The following is an 18,218-nucleotide window of genomic DNA, read 5'->3' on the forward strand; positions in this document are numbered from 1 at the left end:
AAATCAAGGCCGGCGCTGATAAATCACCAGGAAGTCGAAACTAACGCCCAGCTGGAAGATGAATTCATTACCATTGGACAGCTTGCTGTTGCCAACCCATTATCTAGCCAAATGGACATGTTGGCATCGAACAACCATGTTGAGCTTTGAATTGAATATTCATAACTGATCTTAGATCGTTGAAACTTAAGTAATAGACACATGATATAGGCACACCAGGATATTACGGGACTTTGAGGAATGGAACATATATTATATAAACCATTGCAGGAAAACAACCAAGATGCTTTGATAGGGAGAGCTATCTGTTCTAGGGTATGATACTCAGAAAATGACTGATTTTGATGTTTTGGGTAAGTTTCAGGCACTTCTAGGAAAAGTCCTAGGGCGAGGTTTGGTTCGTTCCGTTCCGCAAAGTACCATTAGCCACAAAATCGAGGTTAAAAGTGACCTTCCAGGTACTTGCCATGCTGTGTACAGTGACATGTGTTTCAGCTGAGCGGCAGGCCCTTGAGCCTCTTGTTCTTCCCTCAAGTTTGCATGTTTGAGAATTGCATTGCTCCAATGACCTCTCATTCCTGAACTTTGAAAATGTTTAGGGCACCCTGTACCCCGATCAATTCACTGCGCAACTGATAATCAGCCAGCCTCCTCTCCAGTTACTCTGATGGGGTGATTTCCTTGCCTGAATTGCCGAAACTATGCCTCTTGATAACCTTCGATCACCTCTCTTCACTCTGTTAATATTTTATTCATCTACTAATGTCTTCTTATGATGCAGTTTATCTTAAAGGAAAACTATCCCCACCAGAAATATCTCCCCTCCAGGCCCATCTATTTGCAACTGCCTTCGGAAAAGAAGGCGCTCTAGAATAGTAATTGGAGCGTTTTATAAATACCATGATTGATTGATTGATTGATTGATTGATTGATTGATTGATTGATTGATTGATTGATTGATTGATTGATTGATTGATTGATTGATCGAAAAATTGCTTTCATACTGGTAAATGACTGCACTAGTCACTATAACAAGGTTTATTTCTTTTTACCTGAGCCACCAGAAAGTAACAAAAACACAAATAGCGTAACCCTTTAAATGTCAGATCAGCTGACTGACAGATACTGTGCAGACGCTATGGCGCCTGTTCAAAACCTTTGTGGCGGCGGGAATAAAAAAATGAAAAAATTAATATTTTCTTCAATCTCCAAACCTATGTGGTGCGGAAATAAAAATAAACTCATGCTTTTTTTAATCAATTTTATCAATTTTAGTCTCGGATCATACAAGGGGACCCAAAAAAAAAGAATTGGTTGAAATTGGTTGTTTGGAAAATTATTTTCCATTTATCTCTATTTTATGGTCGGGGACAAAAAAATAAGTGTGTCAAAAATGGCCTCATATATAGGCCTACAAAAGTTTGAAATATCCAGAAGCGGAAACCAGTCACTGGTGGCGGGATGCAAGAACCCCTTATTACACACAAAGAATAGTATACAAGGGTCTGCATAGGCCTTCTAATTCAGCCATTATTGAATAGACATGGTGTTTCCCCTATGCCGAAAGTGAATTGCAGCACTGAGTTCTAAAACCCCACAAGTCTACTTTAACAGTTTTGAGGCAATCAAGGATGTTTTTGATTCCTAAAGAGAAGGGGAAATTATTCATTACTTTATGGTGATATTCAGGGCTAACTTGATCTATAGGCTACCCATTCTATTTTAAACTCGGTGTTGCAGGAGTGGTGGCACCTAGCATTTAGGGTCATTGGCCTTATGTTTTCTAACAAAAACACTGGACTCTGAGATGATTGGTCCATTTCACCAAAAGCGGACTTGTGGGGTTTTACAATTCGATCTTTTAGTTGTTTCTGTTGCACATTTCTTCCCTAATTCTTGCAGGATGACGGAGTGTCTTTAATTGTTTATCGTTGAAGGTTGGAGGTCATAAATATCATCGTTGATGTATGAAATGGGCCACTGACTGTTGCGATGATAATGAGGTATCCATTTAATAGTTTGTACTAGTATCTATATGACTATGGTCATTTCATAAAACATAGGCAGCGAAAAGTTTGAGGGCAAAGTCTTCGAGTTCCCAGGAAATAGGGTGATTCCGCATACAACTCGCCGGACTTCTCAAGAAACAACGCTCATTTGAGTTAAGAATCCTCCCAATTTAAATGCCTGACCGTGCCACTGGTTCTGCGATTATTGCAAAGTATGATATCTAGGTAGAGGGTCTGACCAAATGGAAGAGCTGTAATGCGATCCAGACTGAATGGTCGTGACATCTTCCAACCGATTTTACAGTATTTTTCTTCAACGTATTTTCGAACGAAAATACTTTTCAAAAACCCATGTTTCCTTCCGCTTAAACGGCGTCAATGGGACGCACTTGGCCGGTCTGAACTAATGTCAGTTTTCACTCTGTACAAACATTGAAGAAGACACTGGCCAAGAAAGTCAGCTGGGCCGAAACATCGACTTTCATAGACCTTTGTAGGACTTCTAAAATGTTGTGATAGTTCCGAGGTGAAACTTTTCCCTGATTGCGAATGTTGGCTGAGAAATGTTTGTGAAATCGGGAAGTCAGGATACGCGTGTACCCAGTTTACCTCCAGGAAGTGAAGCCTTCCCTCGGAGCCCGCAGACTACCGCGTATTACCTGTAAAAACGCCACGGGCGGGAAACTGGTCCATTCACTCCTGCAGATGCCACGAACACACGGACCGGCAAAAACTAGAAACGCCAGGCATAAATATTTTGACATTTGAGCGTTTTCTAGGTTTTTGGAATGCACAATGATGTTATGGAGTAGGAAAATTTCTCCATTTTCGTTCACCGACATAATTGCAAGTTTCTTCTGAAGTCCCAGTGATCACTTCAGCGGTTCCATTTTAACGCCTTTTGCATGGTCATGGGGTGTTGTGGATTTTCCTCCGTTGTCTTTATCATTTCTGTTGGATACACTCTAGGAATATCGAAGGATTCAGAAGGTAAGGTCCTCGCATATTATAGGCAGGTTTTGCATTTTCCACGAAAGACGTAAAAAAGTACGGATTACGAAGCTGCGTGATGTCTTCACGTCCTGGGCCTGGATGGTCAAAACAGATTTCGTCACTAATCGCTGCCTTGTGTTCACTTCACTTGGCGTTATCTCCGTCGCAAAACTTTCAAAATCAGGATTTTCTTCATGTAGATTGTCTAAAAAACATATTTAAAAAAGTCTATGCGCTTATTCATTTACGTGACACTCGTAAATCATCTTTTATATATACTTGGTTGTTTACCGGACGAAACGGAAAGTTAAAATAAGCGTCGATGAGATTTATACATTAGTAGTAAAAAAAGAAAAAAAGGGAAAAAATGTGGCAGATTATCCGAGAGTCGAACCCGTGACCAGCCGAACCACGGTCTAACACTCTAAGCGCTATACCATCAAGGCTTTCATGTTCAGGTGGGGATTTTATTTGCCTGTTATCAACGAGCCAGGTGATGCATGACTAGATGACATCCCTCTAATACCATTCATGTCGTCGCCATATTGAAAACGCGCCGCAATTGTGACTAGTTCGCGCAGGTGGCAGAGTGATTGACAGAAATAGTTCCAAGTAATCTTATATTTCGATAGTCGTACAGGTTTTTCCCAATATATCGTATTTATATACCTCGGTGATATAAAAGATAATGCTTGCAGATGATGATTTTACGTTTGAATGGCCTTTTTGAAAAAGTTTTTAGAATCGAGGTCAACAGGGTCAAAAGAAATAGTTTTTGGCGCCAATGATGTCAGCGACATGGCGAATCAATTAGACGAGTGCATGTTTTTAACTCTCAAGTGCATATTTAGAGAGGTATTGAAAAAATATTTGTTGTGGCAAGTCTACAGATAATTATAAAGAAATTATTTGATGAAAAAATTAATTTGGGATTTTGCTAATTGGGTAATAGGGGGCGTGTTTTGAGATTTTTCAGTTGGCTGAAAAGAGTGGAAATATCAATGTCTGTCTAATTTGTCGCTTATCGAATAATTTCCGTGGTCAACTACCAGTTTATTTTTCACCATTTACTTGCCCGACTGTCCGGAATATCATATCAAAATTTCAGATTCACAACCCCACGCAGTATTTGATGCGTTGCGGTCAAACATTGACAATTTAACTGCTAAAAGGCTTAAAAAATCAATTGTGGTCTTGTCTCTTAAGTTCGAGTCGATTCTCTTCGAATCCATTCTGCCGATGCTCAATGTGCCGGCTGTGATTTGAAGGGACAAATTAGGTTTGGGATCTAGGTAACCAAGATGACTAGTGTTCGAATTCCCTTCCGTGCACCTCCTCATTCTGTAGCATACTTATTCTCGCTAATAATGATTTTGCAAGTGTTGTGAGGTGGTTTGGATATGTCTTGCAAATCTAAGGGGAATTTCTGATTCAAGAGTCCTTGCAACGGGGCAACAATACACCTCTGTATACTCCGGACGCAGTGGTTCCGCCTCGTCCCTCCTCTAGGAAAACTATACATGTAGTTACGAATGAACTGCATCGGCCTGAATAAAATGGTGCGCATCATTAAAATACCTATGCGTTCAGAACACTGAGAATTGAACTTGAATTTGAACATTTCCAATCGTGTAAGGCCTGTAAATAAGCCTAATTTCTAGCATTCCTGCACGCAATCACAATATCAAAAACATGTTGAAAAAACGTGCACTTCTTCGCTCTGCACTTAGAGGCGTGATACCTCACCGGATGCGGTTACGTACCATACGTTTATTGGCCTGGTGACACCATCTTCAGCTTGCCCTTTCCAATTAGGCAAGTTTAACCGGTATACGGAGAGCGCCCGACGACGAAGTACAAAGTAAATAGATTTTTATCTCTACGGTTTTTAAAGACCTTCGCGACCCCTCTTACAACTAAGTATAGGAGATGATTCACGAATGTGCTTAAATTGATGACGGGTGTCGCGAACATGAATTCGACCATGACTTGACGACACGTAGACATTCGTACGTCCCACTTCGTCGTTCCTATAAGGGTTGCGAAACCTGCCTATTGTGTACATTACTACCATTTCACCTGCTCAATCTATAGCTAATCAGTGATATTTACCCTAAGGTAGTATGGAATCGCTCAACATGATCTCGTCATGTCGGGAACGCGCGAATGTGTTCCGGTGTAACACGAATCGGTGTCCCCTTGAACCAAACGCCCTTTAGCTTGTCCATGGATGTATAATTTTCAAAGACGGAATAAGGTGTTTGGCTAGGGGAACCAATGACCGTAAATTAGGATATCTCAATCGATCACCTATCATACCGGAACTGAACTCTTTCTAACGACATGCGCAACGGGAACAATTGCCGTGTCCGTCCTCAATATGCTAAACCCGCGATCATGGAAGCGTGATATCCGCCGGACGCCAATCTGATCGACATCATTACACATGATCTGTTCAACCTGCGAACGTCCGCCTGATATTTTGCAAGAACGCATGCTTTTTGACGTTGTACATGTACCAGTAGTTTGTTGTCCCCCTTGGAAAGGTATCTTTCCCTATCGTATGGTATGTCTGTACGTAACCGTATGCGCATATTTATCAAATGCACTACCAAGGCCGGGACAATATAGGCAACTATATCCAACAGCAAAACTGTTTTACCGATTATTTGCCTGCACGTGCAACTAAAACGGAATATTGGTCTTGGGAGAATATATGGACTTCAGCGCTGCCCCGGAACTAGACTTATTGATTACATCGTTCCAACACAGGACGCCATTTCTGAAATCCTACCAGTTCCTTGGAGTAATCACAGGCAATGGGGATAGAATAATCATAGCGATCGAACACACCAAATAAATTGTTACAGTTAACCTAAAAAAGCAATGCACAATCAGATCCAGAGTTGATTTTTGTTGAGCTGGTCGATTGCGAATTGTTCATTTGAATTTGGAATCTTCACGCGCCTGTGACCAAAGGGTATAATGGCAATCTATTGGCAGAGAGAGAAAACTCCTTCGATCTGCCTGGAGTCTGAGACCTTCAATTAGGAAATGTAAGAGGAATCTGCGTCCTTGCAGAATCCGATCATGCTGAAATATAGTAGAACTGTGAGTGATTAGCTGGATCTTGATAATTAGGGTCTTCGGCTAATGGGGAATATTCGCGGGGGCTCCAATTAGCTATAGATCTGTTCGATTTGGCTGCACCAAGATAGACCCAGCGCAACTGGTGCATGGTTAGAAAACGAAAACATAGGCCAAACAGATATCTGTTTTCTTGACTGCACATTTCACGATTCCAGTTAGGATGGAAACCAGCAAGCGTGGTTCTAATTATTCTCAAGGTAAATTAAGTTTAATTGGCATTTCTCGCTGTTTTCAGTCGCGATAGGGCAGTTCCAGGGGATAGCCGATGAGTACTATAATTGGTTAAATGCGGCGAACCCGGACTACGCGTTTAGCAGAGGGATCTTTGATAACATGAGTCATACTGAGAGGATGTCGATCGCGAAACTTGAGGAACGGAAGGTACGCAAATTTAAACTATCCCGCCCTTTATCCGGTAGACACGACCAGCAGTGCCAAATGTACATGTAAGGTGCCCCCATACCAGAAACCATAGTTTCTTGTAATTGGTCATAGGTCTCTGTACCCATTCATGTTATCCCTGCATATTGTACGGTGATACCCGGACGATATGTTATCTGTGCCTCGGAGCTGTTTTTTTCTCCGGGAAGACCGTTTTTTGTCCCAGAAAATCTGGGAGACATAAGCCCTCCTGCCCCTCTGCTAAGTACGGCCCTGTGACGAATGGGTGTAGAGACCAATTACAGGAGACTGCAGAGTACAGAAAATAAACAGTCATCTGCGCAGTAGAAGGACAACTGTACCCCGACCACTCTTGCTGCAATGGGTCGTATGTATAGCTTGCGGCACAGTATAGAGGGCGCTAAACTGGCCATAATGTACGAGAGTCACTATAGGTCGTATATAAATATTCCGGCTTACCATCATTATCCAATGGGGCCGCAACGGTAGCCATTTTGATATGTGCATAAATAGTGCTTTAATATTTCAAGAGGCATTGCAAATATGGCGTGACTGTTTTGTCCCTGTAATATAAAAGATATGACCCAAATTTTGCTTCTGCTCAGGTTAAATTTGAAGACTTTTTGACCAGACTGGAGAATATCGACATGCATCTTCTTCCGCACCGAACGCAAGTGAGTTATTTGGTGCTGGAACAAGCCCTGAGGACAGTCGTCTCATTCCATGGGTTTATAAAGTAAGTAAGCCTGTGAGCATGAAGTTCCTGATTGCACTAAATACAGCGGGAATTGAACCGCCGGACAACGCGGGAAACTGAGCAGTTTTTACAGGGATTGGATTAATTTTGATGTACTTGAACAGAATTTGAACCTGCCATTACGCTGTTCCGTTATCATCCTTCCCCCGGTCCTGGCGCTGCGATGAGTGAAGCGGCGAGGCAGAATTGTTCATCACGAGACATTGCGAGCTCAAAACATCTGGTTACTCATCAAATGGAAACAGTGGAGAAGAGATGAATACGCCCACTTGGGATGAAGTCTCCTCACCCCAAAATCTTGTTATCCTTTTTGTTTCAGATACGGCTACAATGTGGTGGCGCTTAACCAGTTTAACGGACTCCAGAACCAGTTCGCCAGGCTTCCCCTGAACACGAAGCAAGACTTCATGGCATACATCGAGCGTGTGCGGTCACTGGCGGGAACGGTAATCATTTGCAATCAGTTTGTGGCATCTCACTTCCTGGCATAACAAGTGATTTTCAATACTCCGCCTCTCGATACTTTGCATGACGTATGAGTAAAAAAGCCTCAATTTCAGGATGGGCATCTTATAGTCTTGGAAGACAATTACCACAGAAGGAGCATACACATGTTTCGTATTCCCTCGTGTCCACATTGAGATGTTAAAGCCGCACTTTTCCCGCTGTATTCGATGCAATACGCGTGTATTTTCACAGGTCTTGTCACTGTTATAACAAGTTACACGGAAAATACCAAATGATTGACCGAATGTGATCAAATCGACTCGGTGTCGCTGTGTCGCTGATCCCAAACAACGACAACAACAACATATTATAATGTCTTATCGAAGCGTTATCAGAGCAAATCTTAACAACATCGTTCCCCACCAAACGGCTTTCACGGCCAAAACCGGCCAAGACGCGATGTTGTTGTCGTCTGTGACAACGTTTCCAAGCGCGCAAAATCTATCTGAGGCACTATCTTTTTTCAGGTTGACGATATGCGGCAATTAATGGAAGAGGCCCTGAGATACAAGATGGTGCTGAATGCTATAAGCGTAAATTATTTGCATCCACAAACCTACGCTTTCCCGAAATTAGAGAAGTCATTTTTTTCTTGGGCGGGACAATTCTGAAGAAAACAATTAAAAAAAATTACGAATTTTATTTTGGCGGTTTGCGCAGTATCTTCCGGCGTTTCCAACCAAAATGTATATTTTCGCGATTTATTTATTTATTTTTAATTATTCGCGAAATCCGAGTTAGCCCTCCGTGCGTCGATCCTCTCCATGTGGAACGATGCACTAGTATAAAGACGCTGCAAATAAAAACAACATTATGCAACTTATTGCTGTAAAACAATCACATAGCATTTTTGTGATCAATAAACGCCAAACGGCCCTAATTAGATGCAGATTTTGTTTCAGATCGCTAAAAACCACTCCAAGGTCGAAGTGGAGGACACCAACATTTACAGAACTTTCGAAATAGGTCTCGATTATTCCGGTTTACCGCCAAAAGACTCGTAAGTACCAAACTTCAAAGAAATCCGCCGAGTAGTTCGCCCCTCCAGAGCCCCAAACGATGCGGACACAATATTTAGGAATGGACTATAGTATGCATGTAGTTCCAGTTATCAGTTGAAATGGTATTTCTTAACTATTTTAATTGTTATTTGTCTACTACTTTTTTGGCGAGAACAAAAATTAGTTTCACTTGTACCGGTATACACCTTTAAAAAAACTAATTTCACAGTTGGTGCTACAGGAACTATCAGAGATTAGTTGTTCTCACTATATACATTTCAGGAGTGTATATACATGTAGGACATCCCCTCTGACATGCACGCTTCTAATTAACTTCAAATTAAAGTGTTCCATATATTCTTTGAACGACTCTGGGGGTTAATTGGAAGATGTCACGAAATGAACGTAATTGATTCTCAAAGGCGAGTCGGAGTTGTTCAACCTTTACCAAGTGTATCCTTTCAAGATAAGCGTACTTATACAGTAAATGACAAATGGAGCGGATAAATTGTTCTGCGGGCAAATTATTTTGGGGGCAACGATACCGTAGCCTATTTACTTTTAACATTGGTGATGGTGATATTTCAACATGGTTTTTTTTAATCCAATTTCAGGGAGGGATTACTCCGACAGCTTTATGACGCATTGAATCGTACCCTCCTGCCGGCAAATAACAACCTGAACACGTTTATGTTAGAGGTATTTCTGCAGTTACTGAACTCGGTCACCTGGAGACTTTTCCGAGCATAAATTAGGACTCGCGAAAGTTACCGAAAGTTACCGAAAGATACCGAACCTCTCATGACAGGGAAGGGCGTTGTCCTCATATTAAACTCCCCGGGCAGTCCATTGCGTCATCCTAATTGGATGCGTAAGAGCGCGGCCATGTGGAAATGGACAGGCCGGTACCAAGGTCATCTGCGGTTCCATTTGTCCATCAGACCATGCAGGTTTGATCGAAGTTTTGATCGAAATTGACGACAGTCACACCTGTATCCCGTTCCATTTTCGTTTTCCTTTCGCAATATCGCCCAAGAGCGCGGCCGTTTGACAGCCTCTGGTGCCTCGAGAACGGGATAGCCCTGTACCAAGCTCATCTGCTGTTCATCTGTCCATCAGATCAGGTTTAAGAAAAACTGATGACAGTAACACATGTATTCCCGTTCCATTCCAGTCCGTAAAACATTCATTACAGCATACCACTTCTACAGTTTCTTCATCTTTTTATAAAGCAATATCGCCCAAGAGCGCGGCCGTGTGACGGCCTGTGGTGCCTTGAGAACGGGACAGCCCTGTACCAAGCTCATCTACAGTACTATCTCTCCATCAATGTCACCCCTGAGTACATCCATCAACTTGGTCTGCGTGAGGTTAAGCGAATTAAAGGAGAAATGAAAAAGGTACAACGACTTTTGGATATTTCTCTGAGCATTCGAGACCACATTCGATATCACATTCGATATCACACTGTACAACCAGTTTACTTCGTATTTCCTATCAAGTGGCGCGTTTGATTTTCAAGCTACTAATCAGGTTAAATATTAAAGACCTACGCCGTTCGTTATATATTTGAAGTTAGTAATTGAATTCGAATATCTTAAATTGTGCTGATTATATATAACTTTCAACAATGCCATTGAGTATACATAAGTACCGAGTTTCGGCAAAATAACTGCTCTACGCCAATGTGTATAACTGCAATTCTATTTCCTGGACCACCAGTAAATACAAACGACGCACCCCTTTAAGACTATAGTGTATCGTAAATGTGTTTGCAACTTTTCCTTTTTACAGTTTTATATTTCAGCTCTTCAATAAAATGGGTTTCAACGGAACCATGAAAGAATTTTTTGAAGGTTTGAAGACGAATGCATCACTGGTTTACACAAATGAGGTAATGTTATATTGTTATGTACCAATCTGCGGATATTGACAATGATATGTCGCCTTTTGGTATGGTCAATTGGTCAATTATCTCGAACGTCTTGTAATACATTGCATACATTTGATCATTGTGGCACCTAGGGACGGAAAAAAACGAGGCACGTGACGCAACCGACGGTCACCACCTCACAACCCTTGATAGTTCAAGGCTCAGCACTGCGTCAATCAGAGCGAAGAGCTAAACCAAAAACTTCATTTCGGAGTAATTCCAGATTTCTTTCTTTTTACGAATGCTTACTTTAGTCAGATTTGTTCAACCACGTCAAGAATCTGGTATACAACAAGATCGAGCCGGCCTTGCTGAAGGTCTTCAAGAAAGAGAGTATCCCAACCTTACCTCTCAAGTGAGTGATATCTATCTATCGATCATTAGAGAAGAAAGTGTAGATTTCGCTGCGCCTCGTTTACATCTATCGATCATTAGAGAAGAAGTGTACATTTCGTTGGGCCTCGTTTACATCTATCGATCATTAGAGAAGAAGTGTACATTTCGTTGCGCCTCGTTTACATCTATCGATCATTAGAGAAGAAGTGTACATTTCGTTGCGTTTCGTTTACATCTGTCGATCATTGGAGAAGAAGTGTACATTGCGTTGCGTTTCGTTTACATCTATCGATCATTAGAGAAGAAGTGTACATTTCGTTGGGCCTCGTTTACATCTATCGATCATTAGAGAAGAAGTGTACATTTCGTTGCGCCTCGTTTACATCTATCGATCATTAGAGAAGAAGTGTACATTTCGTTGCGCCTCGTTTACATCTATCGATCATTAGAGAAGAAGTGTACATTTCGTTGCGCCTCGTTTACATCTATCGATCATTAGAGAAGAAGTGTACATTTCGTTGCGCCTCGTTTACATCTATCGATCATTAGAGAAGAAGTGTACATTTCGTTGCGCCTCGTTTACATCTATCGATCATTGGAGAAGAAGTGTACATTTCGTTGCGCCTCGTTTACATCCATCTATCATTAGAGAAGAAGTGTACATTTCGTTGCGCCTCGTTTACATCCATCGATCATTAGAGAAGAAGTGTACATTTCGTTGCGCCTCGTTTACATCTATCGAAAGTTATAGTAGTTATTACCGGTATTTGTATATCTGTCCACAAAACGGCATTGTTGAAGTTTGTATCCAAGACGTGTTAACACAATTGGAATTTTTGGTTACAGAGGCTACAACGTTTGTCGGTGCATGTTCAAGGCGACTCCGACCGAAAAAGCGACCGAGCACTAAAAAATATTTTTACCGCTTTGCCGATCTTTGCAGGGTTGTCGAGATGAAAGGATACGGGCCGTTTGGCTACTACCGCAGAGGAACAATGTACAGCTCATTTGTGATCAATGTTAAAGAACCTGAAAAGAAGTAAGTGAAATGGGGCCCCTCTGGAAAATAGGCTCTCTGTAATTTACGCAACAACGAAACGCGAAATCAACCAGAGTACTCATTATTTTTAACCCCAGGCTCGGAATGCAGTGTGCAGTGCACGTGCAGAATGAAATTAAACGACCAGTCACAAAATGCTTATGAAAATAGGAGTTTTGAACGGCCCGGTGAAAACATAATGTGGAAATAATTTCTCAATCATAAATCTGAGCAGTTTTTGTCTGATGCTTCACGACAGAGCCGATTAAAGTTGAGAGAGCTAGATAAAAAAATTACACATTTTAATCGCACCTTTCAAGACATGATCTGAGCGATCTGACGTATTTCAAGGAACTTATATTTTCAGAGGTTTTAGTGCATGTTGGACATTCTAAATTACTGTGTGAGAATGTTAAGTTGCTCAAGTAGGACATTCTAAATTACTGTGTGAGAATGTTAAGTTGCTCAAGTAAAAGTTGCTCAAGTTTGTTGCCGTAAGGGGCAAACTATACTAGTACATTTATACTTTGCTAAGGCTTCTTGCTATGTCGTCTTTTCAGGCCAGTGATCAACTTGCTACCTCTTGCCCTCCATGAAGGACTTCCTGGTCACCACATGCAGGTGAGACGACGTTAGGTCCGGACCTGGACCTGGTCCGGTGTGTTTGGTCCCAAGAAATGCGGGATGACGTTGCTTTCTGTTCGCGCACCCTATACCATACCATACGTATATAATATACCTTGTCCGATACTTTACCCGTGGTTTTCAAAATACTTCGCCTCTCGATATCTCGAATTTTTGTAATGATGAAGGAGTTAAAAAAACCTCAGAATGGGCCGTCCTATGAAGCATACAAGTCACCTTATATTTTTCTCTATAAGTCTCGGTTTGAGAGAGTACCTATTTCTTCAAGTATACGTCGACCAGGAGTCCTTGCACACGACACTCCGGACGCAGTGGATCGGTCTCGTCCTGACGCCCGGTGTACGGTATCAAGGACAGGCGATCAGGATGATTAAAGGAACTGCATAGGAGTCTACCTCGGCATTCACCTCGTTTTTTCTTCAGATAGGTCCCGGCAGCAACCTCGCGAATTTACCGAACTTCCGGCGCTACAAATTCTACAGCCACTTCCCCACTACACCAGCGTACATGCCAAGGAACGCCGCAACAACAGAGGTAAGCTTATACGCCGGGACTTAGTATCCTCGTATAATCAGTGGTTTTCAGTACACTCCGACTCTCGATACTTTTCGTATGACCACATCTTGGAAGAACATGACTTTGAAGATCAACTTACCCATCTTCTCTCTCACAGTCAGCAAATATCCTCGTCGGGGACTGTGACTTTGGACGATGCACCGACATATTTACCGTCACATGTTGTTGCCAACTACGAATTATTTGATATCCTACGAATTATATGATACTGATCTTACGGAGTGAATAAACGCTGAATCTTTGGATGGGACTTAGACATGATACTGATCAAAAGGGATTGATCCACCATTTCACACCACCCGTAAAACCAGAACAATCGCCAATGGATTATTACTGCGTTGTCTTGAGAATTTGATTTGTGACCTGTGACCTCGGGCACAAAGTACATGTACACGTAGCCGAAAAATGTAAATGCCCTGTACGCAATAACTGATGCATGTAATGCAATCCAACTTTTCATCTCAGCTATAGGCTACTTATATATCGATACATTTGGTAAAGAAATTGGGTAAATATGAGATTGATACTTTGGGACGAAATCCGCTTCAACTTTTTGAGAAATTTCTACCGGTATGATCAAAAATGGAAATGGATATAACCATTTACACCCTTATTTAGACAGTCACCTCTCCTCTACATCTTCCTCCTCGCGTGACGATTTATCGGCGGTGTGCGACAATCATAGAGCCTCCGTCTTCTGCGAAGGAGGAATACCGACGCACAACGCCGATACATCGGCAAGCCTCTTAACCGCATCTGGTCTTTTTTTTAGGGTTGGGCACTCTACGCAGAAAAACTTGGATATGAGATGGGGCTTTATGAAACTCCTTATGATGCGTAGGTATATAAAGTACAAAAGTAATGATGTAAGTGTCATTACATGTAATGTGCCCCGCAAACGAACGGCGTTCGTCGCTGTGACCGGCGATCCAGGTCGACAAAATCTATCTTTTGCGCAAGAGAGTTGCCTGCGACAAGAATCGTTTTTACACACAAGTGACAGCGATCTTTTTATCACTGATTGCAACAATAATTGTTGCGGGTCGCAGCAATGATATTCGCTAGTTTCCGGGGCGCTTTTAGGGCGATGTCAGAGAGGTTTCATGCACAAGAGATCCTCTCATGATGTACTTTCTCTGGAGACTTGCATCGACATCATCCGCTATAGGGAGCTGCAAGTAATTCTGGACGCGGAAGACAAGGTAAAGTTTATACTTCATAACAGGAATGCCTCACCTTGTATAAAGATTATGTAATATTGTCTCTTTCGCAGTTTGGGCCAACTCGAATTGGAATTATTCCGGGCTTGCCGTCTCGTCATCGATAGTGGCTTACATGCGAAAAAGTACGTACCGGGGTTTTCGTTAGGAGCCAAGTCAGAGTTAAGTTACACGAAGTCGCCAATAGGGGTCTCTCCAACCTCACAGTATATTGAAACAACTACATCTAGTACACATTTATCAGGAATAGAACACGACTAGTCTCTCCCTTAACTGCGCACCTGCTTTTCATTTCTATCTGTTTCCAAGCTTCTGACAAAGTAGCGCACATACTTGAAGGTTCCCTGATTCGCTTTACCAGGCCGACCGGACTGGACGACGGCACGTTTTTGCCAGTGCCCGTTTACCATCGGCGGGTGCTATGAAGATAGAAAACAGACGAGTTCACTGTCAGCAGGTCAGAAGGTTCGGATATTGGCAGATTCATTACAATTAATTACATGAGCGATGGAACTTTCTCGGTGTTGGTTTTGTTAGTTATCAATTGAAATGATGTTGCTCTTGCTGTGCACACATTTCACAAATTCACCCAGCATTTAAATTGAAATATTTCAGATGGACCCGCCAGAAGGCGTTAGACTATTTAGTGGAACATTCCTGTATGCCTCTCGCGTCACTTGAGTTTGAGATAGATCGTTACATAAGATTACCAGGGCAGGCCTGCGCTTATAAAGTGGGTGAAATCAGGCTGCTGGAGTTGAGGGAAAGGGCTCGTAAAATTTTGGGTAAGTTGCGATATCTTCCCACAGCGTTGGCCAATGCTTCCCCTCCCCATGCAAATTGAGACAAGTTATAATATGAATTCCTTTCACTCGGTAATACCTCTCTTATGCGTGCGAGGGGAGGAGCGTTGAACTGACACTGGTTTTCGAGACTTGACGTCAACGCTGCGATATAGTTGAGACGATATAAATTGGAGGAGAGGAGAGGAGTGCGTCGGTCTGCTCTCTAGTTTTAGATATCAGACAGCTCACTTACTGGAAACGTTGAGCAACTAAGTCGAGATTCGTCTTTGCGAGACGTCTCTACGTATCATTCATCCCAATTTATCGGCGGTGTGCGTCAATCTAATAGTCTCCCCCTCGTCCCCCCTCGAGGAGGAATACCGAAGAATAACGCCGGTAGATCGGCAAGCATACGTATTTCATCCTTTGGAAATCAGGGGTTAATGTTCGCTTCTCCGGCTCTGTGAAGGGCCGGAGAAGCGGACAATAGGTAGTTTTCGCAAAACCCGCGAAACGTCAACGTGAACGCCTATCCCATTGCTCAACTTCGTTATCAGGAGGTCAAACAATAAGATGGGCGTTCACATTCGCGAAAACTCCCCATTAACCCCTGATTTTCTCAGGATGGTACGTATTTAGGCCTACTTACAATTGCCTCAATATTTTTGAAGAAGAGATAGAATAGTCAACTTGAACATATTCTCGAAATCTCTTATTAGTAGACTCCGGAGGCAGTCCATTCGCCATCTGTGTATGCATAGAATTAAATGGGGAAGGGACGTGTCCAATCCACAGCTCGTGTAACTAAAAACCTGGCCTATTTGTTTTCCAGGACCAAAATTCGATTTAAAGGAATTCCACCACGCAGTGCTCTCCGCTGGTTCTCGGATACCATTGGACGTCTACGATCACGTGATCAACAGGTGGATCAATCAGACGCTGTCTTCATCATCAGCTTCCGTCCACGTGACCATTTCCGTGTATTGGACATTATTTATTTTCTGCGTGTTTGGAGTTGTGTTCTACTAAGTTGGATTTAAATCACACCCAGTAGAATATGGATTGTCGTAGAGGGATTTTCCATCAGACTTTCCGCGGACTTACCATCCTGTCACCAGTTGTTTTCAATATTATACTCCTTCTCTCGATATTGTATATGTCGTAGGAGTATCAAAAACCTGAGTCTCTGGATGGTCAGTTTCGCATGTACGGGCCTGTTTTCTACAATTCTATGACAAAAAAGAAAAGGCCGAAAAGAGAAAATGGGCCTAAATTTGTAAATACGAAACCTTAGAGTATTCGACCTAAAAATCCGCGGATAGAGTACAAAGATAATAATCATGTCACTGACGTGATTGACTGCTAGCGGCAGGAGTGAGGTAGCCCATTTGCTGGTGGTGCATGCATCCTGAAGCTCAGGTCAACACTCGGCACTATCGACCGAGATTATGACGTGTGCGAGGGGAGGAGGATACGGCTGAATTAGGATTTTCGAGGATGCTGGTGGTAACTTTAGCTGACAATGCAGTTGGGCCACTCTTCGTACAAGCCCATGAGAGCCGAGACAGTGGAAAAGTTTGGACACCTATCGGCCAATTGGTGAAATCCATCTGGCCCATCTGGCTTCTGCATGAAAGATCCAGAAATGAACTATGCAGTTCCATGAATGATGGCAGTGCTGTTCTTAAAGAACAATGCATGTACAAATATATGATAACGTTTTGTAATAAAGTTAGTTTTAGTATTGAAGTTCCTTCTTTAATAGGCGGAGTTGAACGTCAAGAATGTGTTATTTCGGCTCACTTAATGTCTGCAGTGGACGGACATGATGAGAATGGGGACTATACCGGATGATAGCTGTCCGGCAGGTCCGATCCAATTATTCCGAGCAGATTTCGTCCCACATACAACCACCGACAGTATAGAATACACATAGGGAACAAACTAAATAATTACAAACCATGACATATGTGAGCCATGGGAGCAGACAGCAAAGATGGGTGCCCAAGAATTAAGATGATATTTTATCGATCCGGATAAGTTAAGGTGTTGTCTTTGAAGTTATTCATCCATTTTCCTCGCTTCATTCCTCCAGAGGCAGTGCCTCGCAAGATGTTCTTCACACTATGTTATCAAGAGAATCGTGTCGGCACACCTATGTTGTGTCCAGATGAATACACTCTTATGCATTTCATCATCCTGATCGTCTTTCCTTCCGGGCGACAGGACCCTGCAGGCCGGTCCACTGCGTCAGGAGTGTATAACCATCCGTGCGAGCTTCCGTCTTTTCACGGTGGCTCGGAGTGCCCCGTGCGTTCCGGATGTTGTCTCCGCCTCTTATCTTGCTAAAGGTACGATAGTTCTTTTGCGCATGCGCACACAATTCCCGTATCTCTAGCCACACGTGGCAAGTTTTATTCGTACGGGCATTTCTCCCGTACCTTATTCCATAGTGTGCTGTGAGTGCGGAAATATAACTTTTAGCTTTTATTTTTTAGTACCGGTAGGCCTATATATTTCGAGTATTAAGCGATGTTTTTAGCCTTTGGTGTTACTATGGGCCTAGGCTCTACAGTGTGTTCGAATAATGATGAAAACAAACTCTTACTGACTGTAACGTCGGGTAAATCATAGCTGATCATTGAACTTGGTCAGTAACGTCGGGTAAATCATAGCTGATCATTGAACTTGGTCAGTAACGTCGGGTAAATCATAGCTGATCATTGATCTCGGTCAGTAACGTCGGGTAAATCATAGCTGATCATTGAACTTGGTCCGTAATGTATCTCGATGCGACAGTCAAGGGATACTCCAGCAGGCCTGAAAAATATGTAAAATTGATTTTTACAGGCGTGGCTACCTAAC

The 18,218-nt window shown here is 42.4% G+C and overlaps 1 protein-coding gene across 1 annotated transcript; it reads left to right on the forward strand.

The window, feature by feature from the left end:
* Positions 1–2,725: 2,725 nt before the first annotated feature.
* Positions 2,726–17,070, forward strand: LOC135502220 (uncharacterized). Its single transcript, XM_064794877.1, has 17 exons — positions 2,726–2,999; positions 6,388–6,533; positions 7,160–7,290; positions 7,631–7,757; positions 8,286–8,351; positions 8,721–8,818; positions 9,434–9,518; positions 10,052–10,219; positions 10,627–10,713; positions 11,007–11,107; positions 12,032–12,127; positions 12,688–12,748; positions 13,196–13,306; positions 14,121–14,185; positions 14,622–14,693; positions 15,184–15,353; positions 16,186–17,070. The coding sequence occupies exons 1-17, from the start codon at positions 2,915–2,917 to the stop codon at positions 16,380–16,382; spliced, it is 1,866 nt and encodes a 621-aa protein (XP_064650947.1). The 5' UTR covers positions 2,726–2,914; the 3' UTR covers positions 16,383–17,070.
* Positions 17,071–18,218: the final 1,148 nt, after the last annotated feature.

Source organism: Lineus longissimus, chromosome 18 (assembly GCF_910592395.1).
Source record: "Lineus longissimus chromosome 18, tnLinLong1.2, whole genome shotgun sequence".
In the NCBI taxonomy this organism is placed as follows: Eukaryota; Metazoa; Nemertea; class Pilidiophora; order Heteronemertea; family Lineidae; genus Lineus; species Lineus longissimus.

What these genes read in the sequence shown, in the direction of transcription:
- LOC135502220 (XM_064794877.1), top strand. Translation starts at nt 2,915, where the DNA reads ATGGTCATGGGGTGTTGTGGATTTTCCTCCGTTGTCTTTATCATTTCT. An exon ending in GTTAAAGAACCTGAAAAGAA is followed by an intron (nt 12,128 to 12,687) that starts GTAAGTGAAATG and finishes TCGTCTTTTCAG; the next exon opens with GCCAGTGATCAACTTGCTAC. An exon ending in AGTGGCTTACATGCGAAAAA is followed by an intron (nt 14,694 to 15,183) that starts GTACGTACCGGG and finishes GAAATATTTCAG; the next exon opens with ATGGACCCGCCAGAAGGCGT.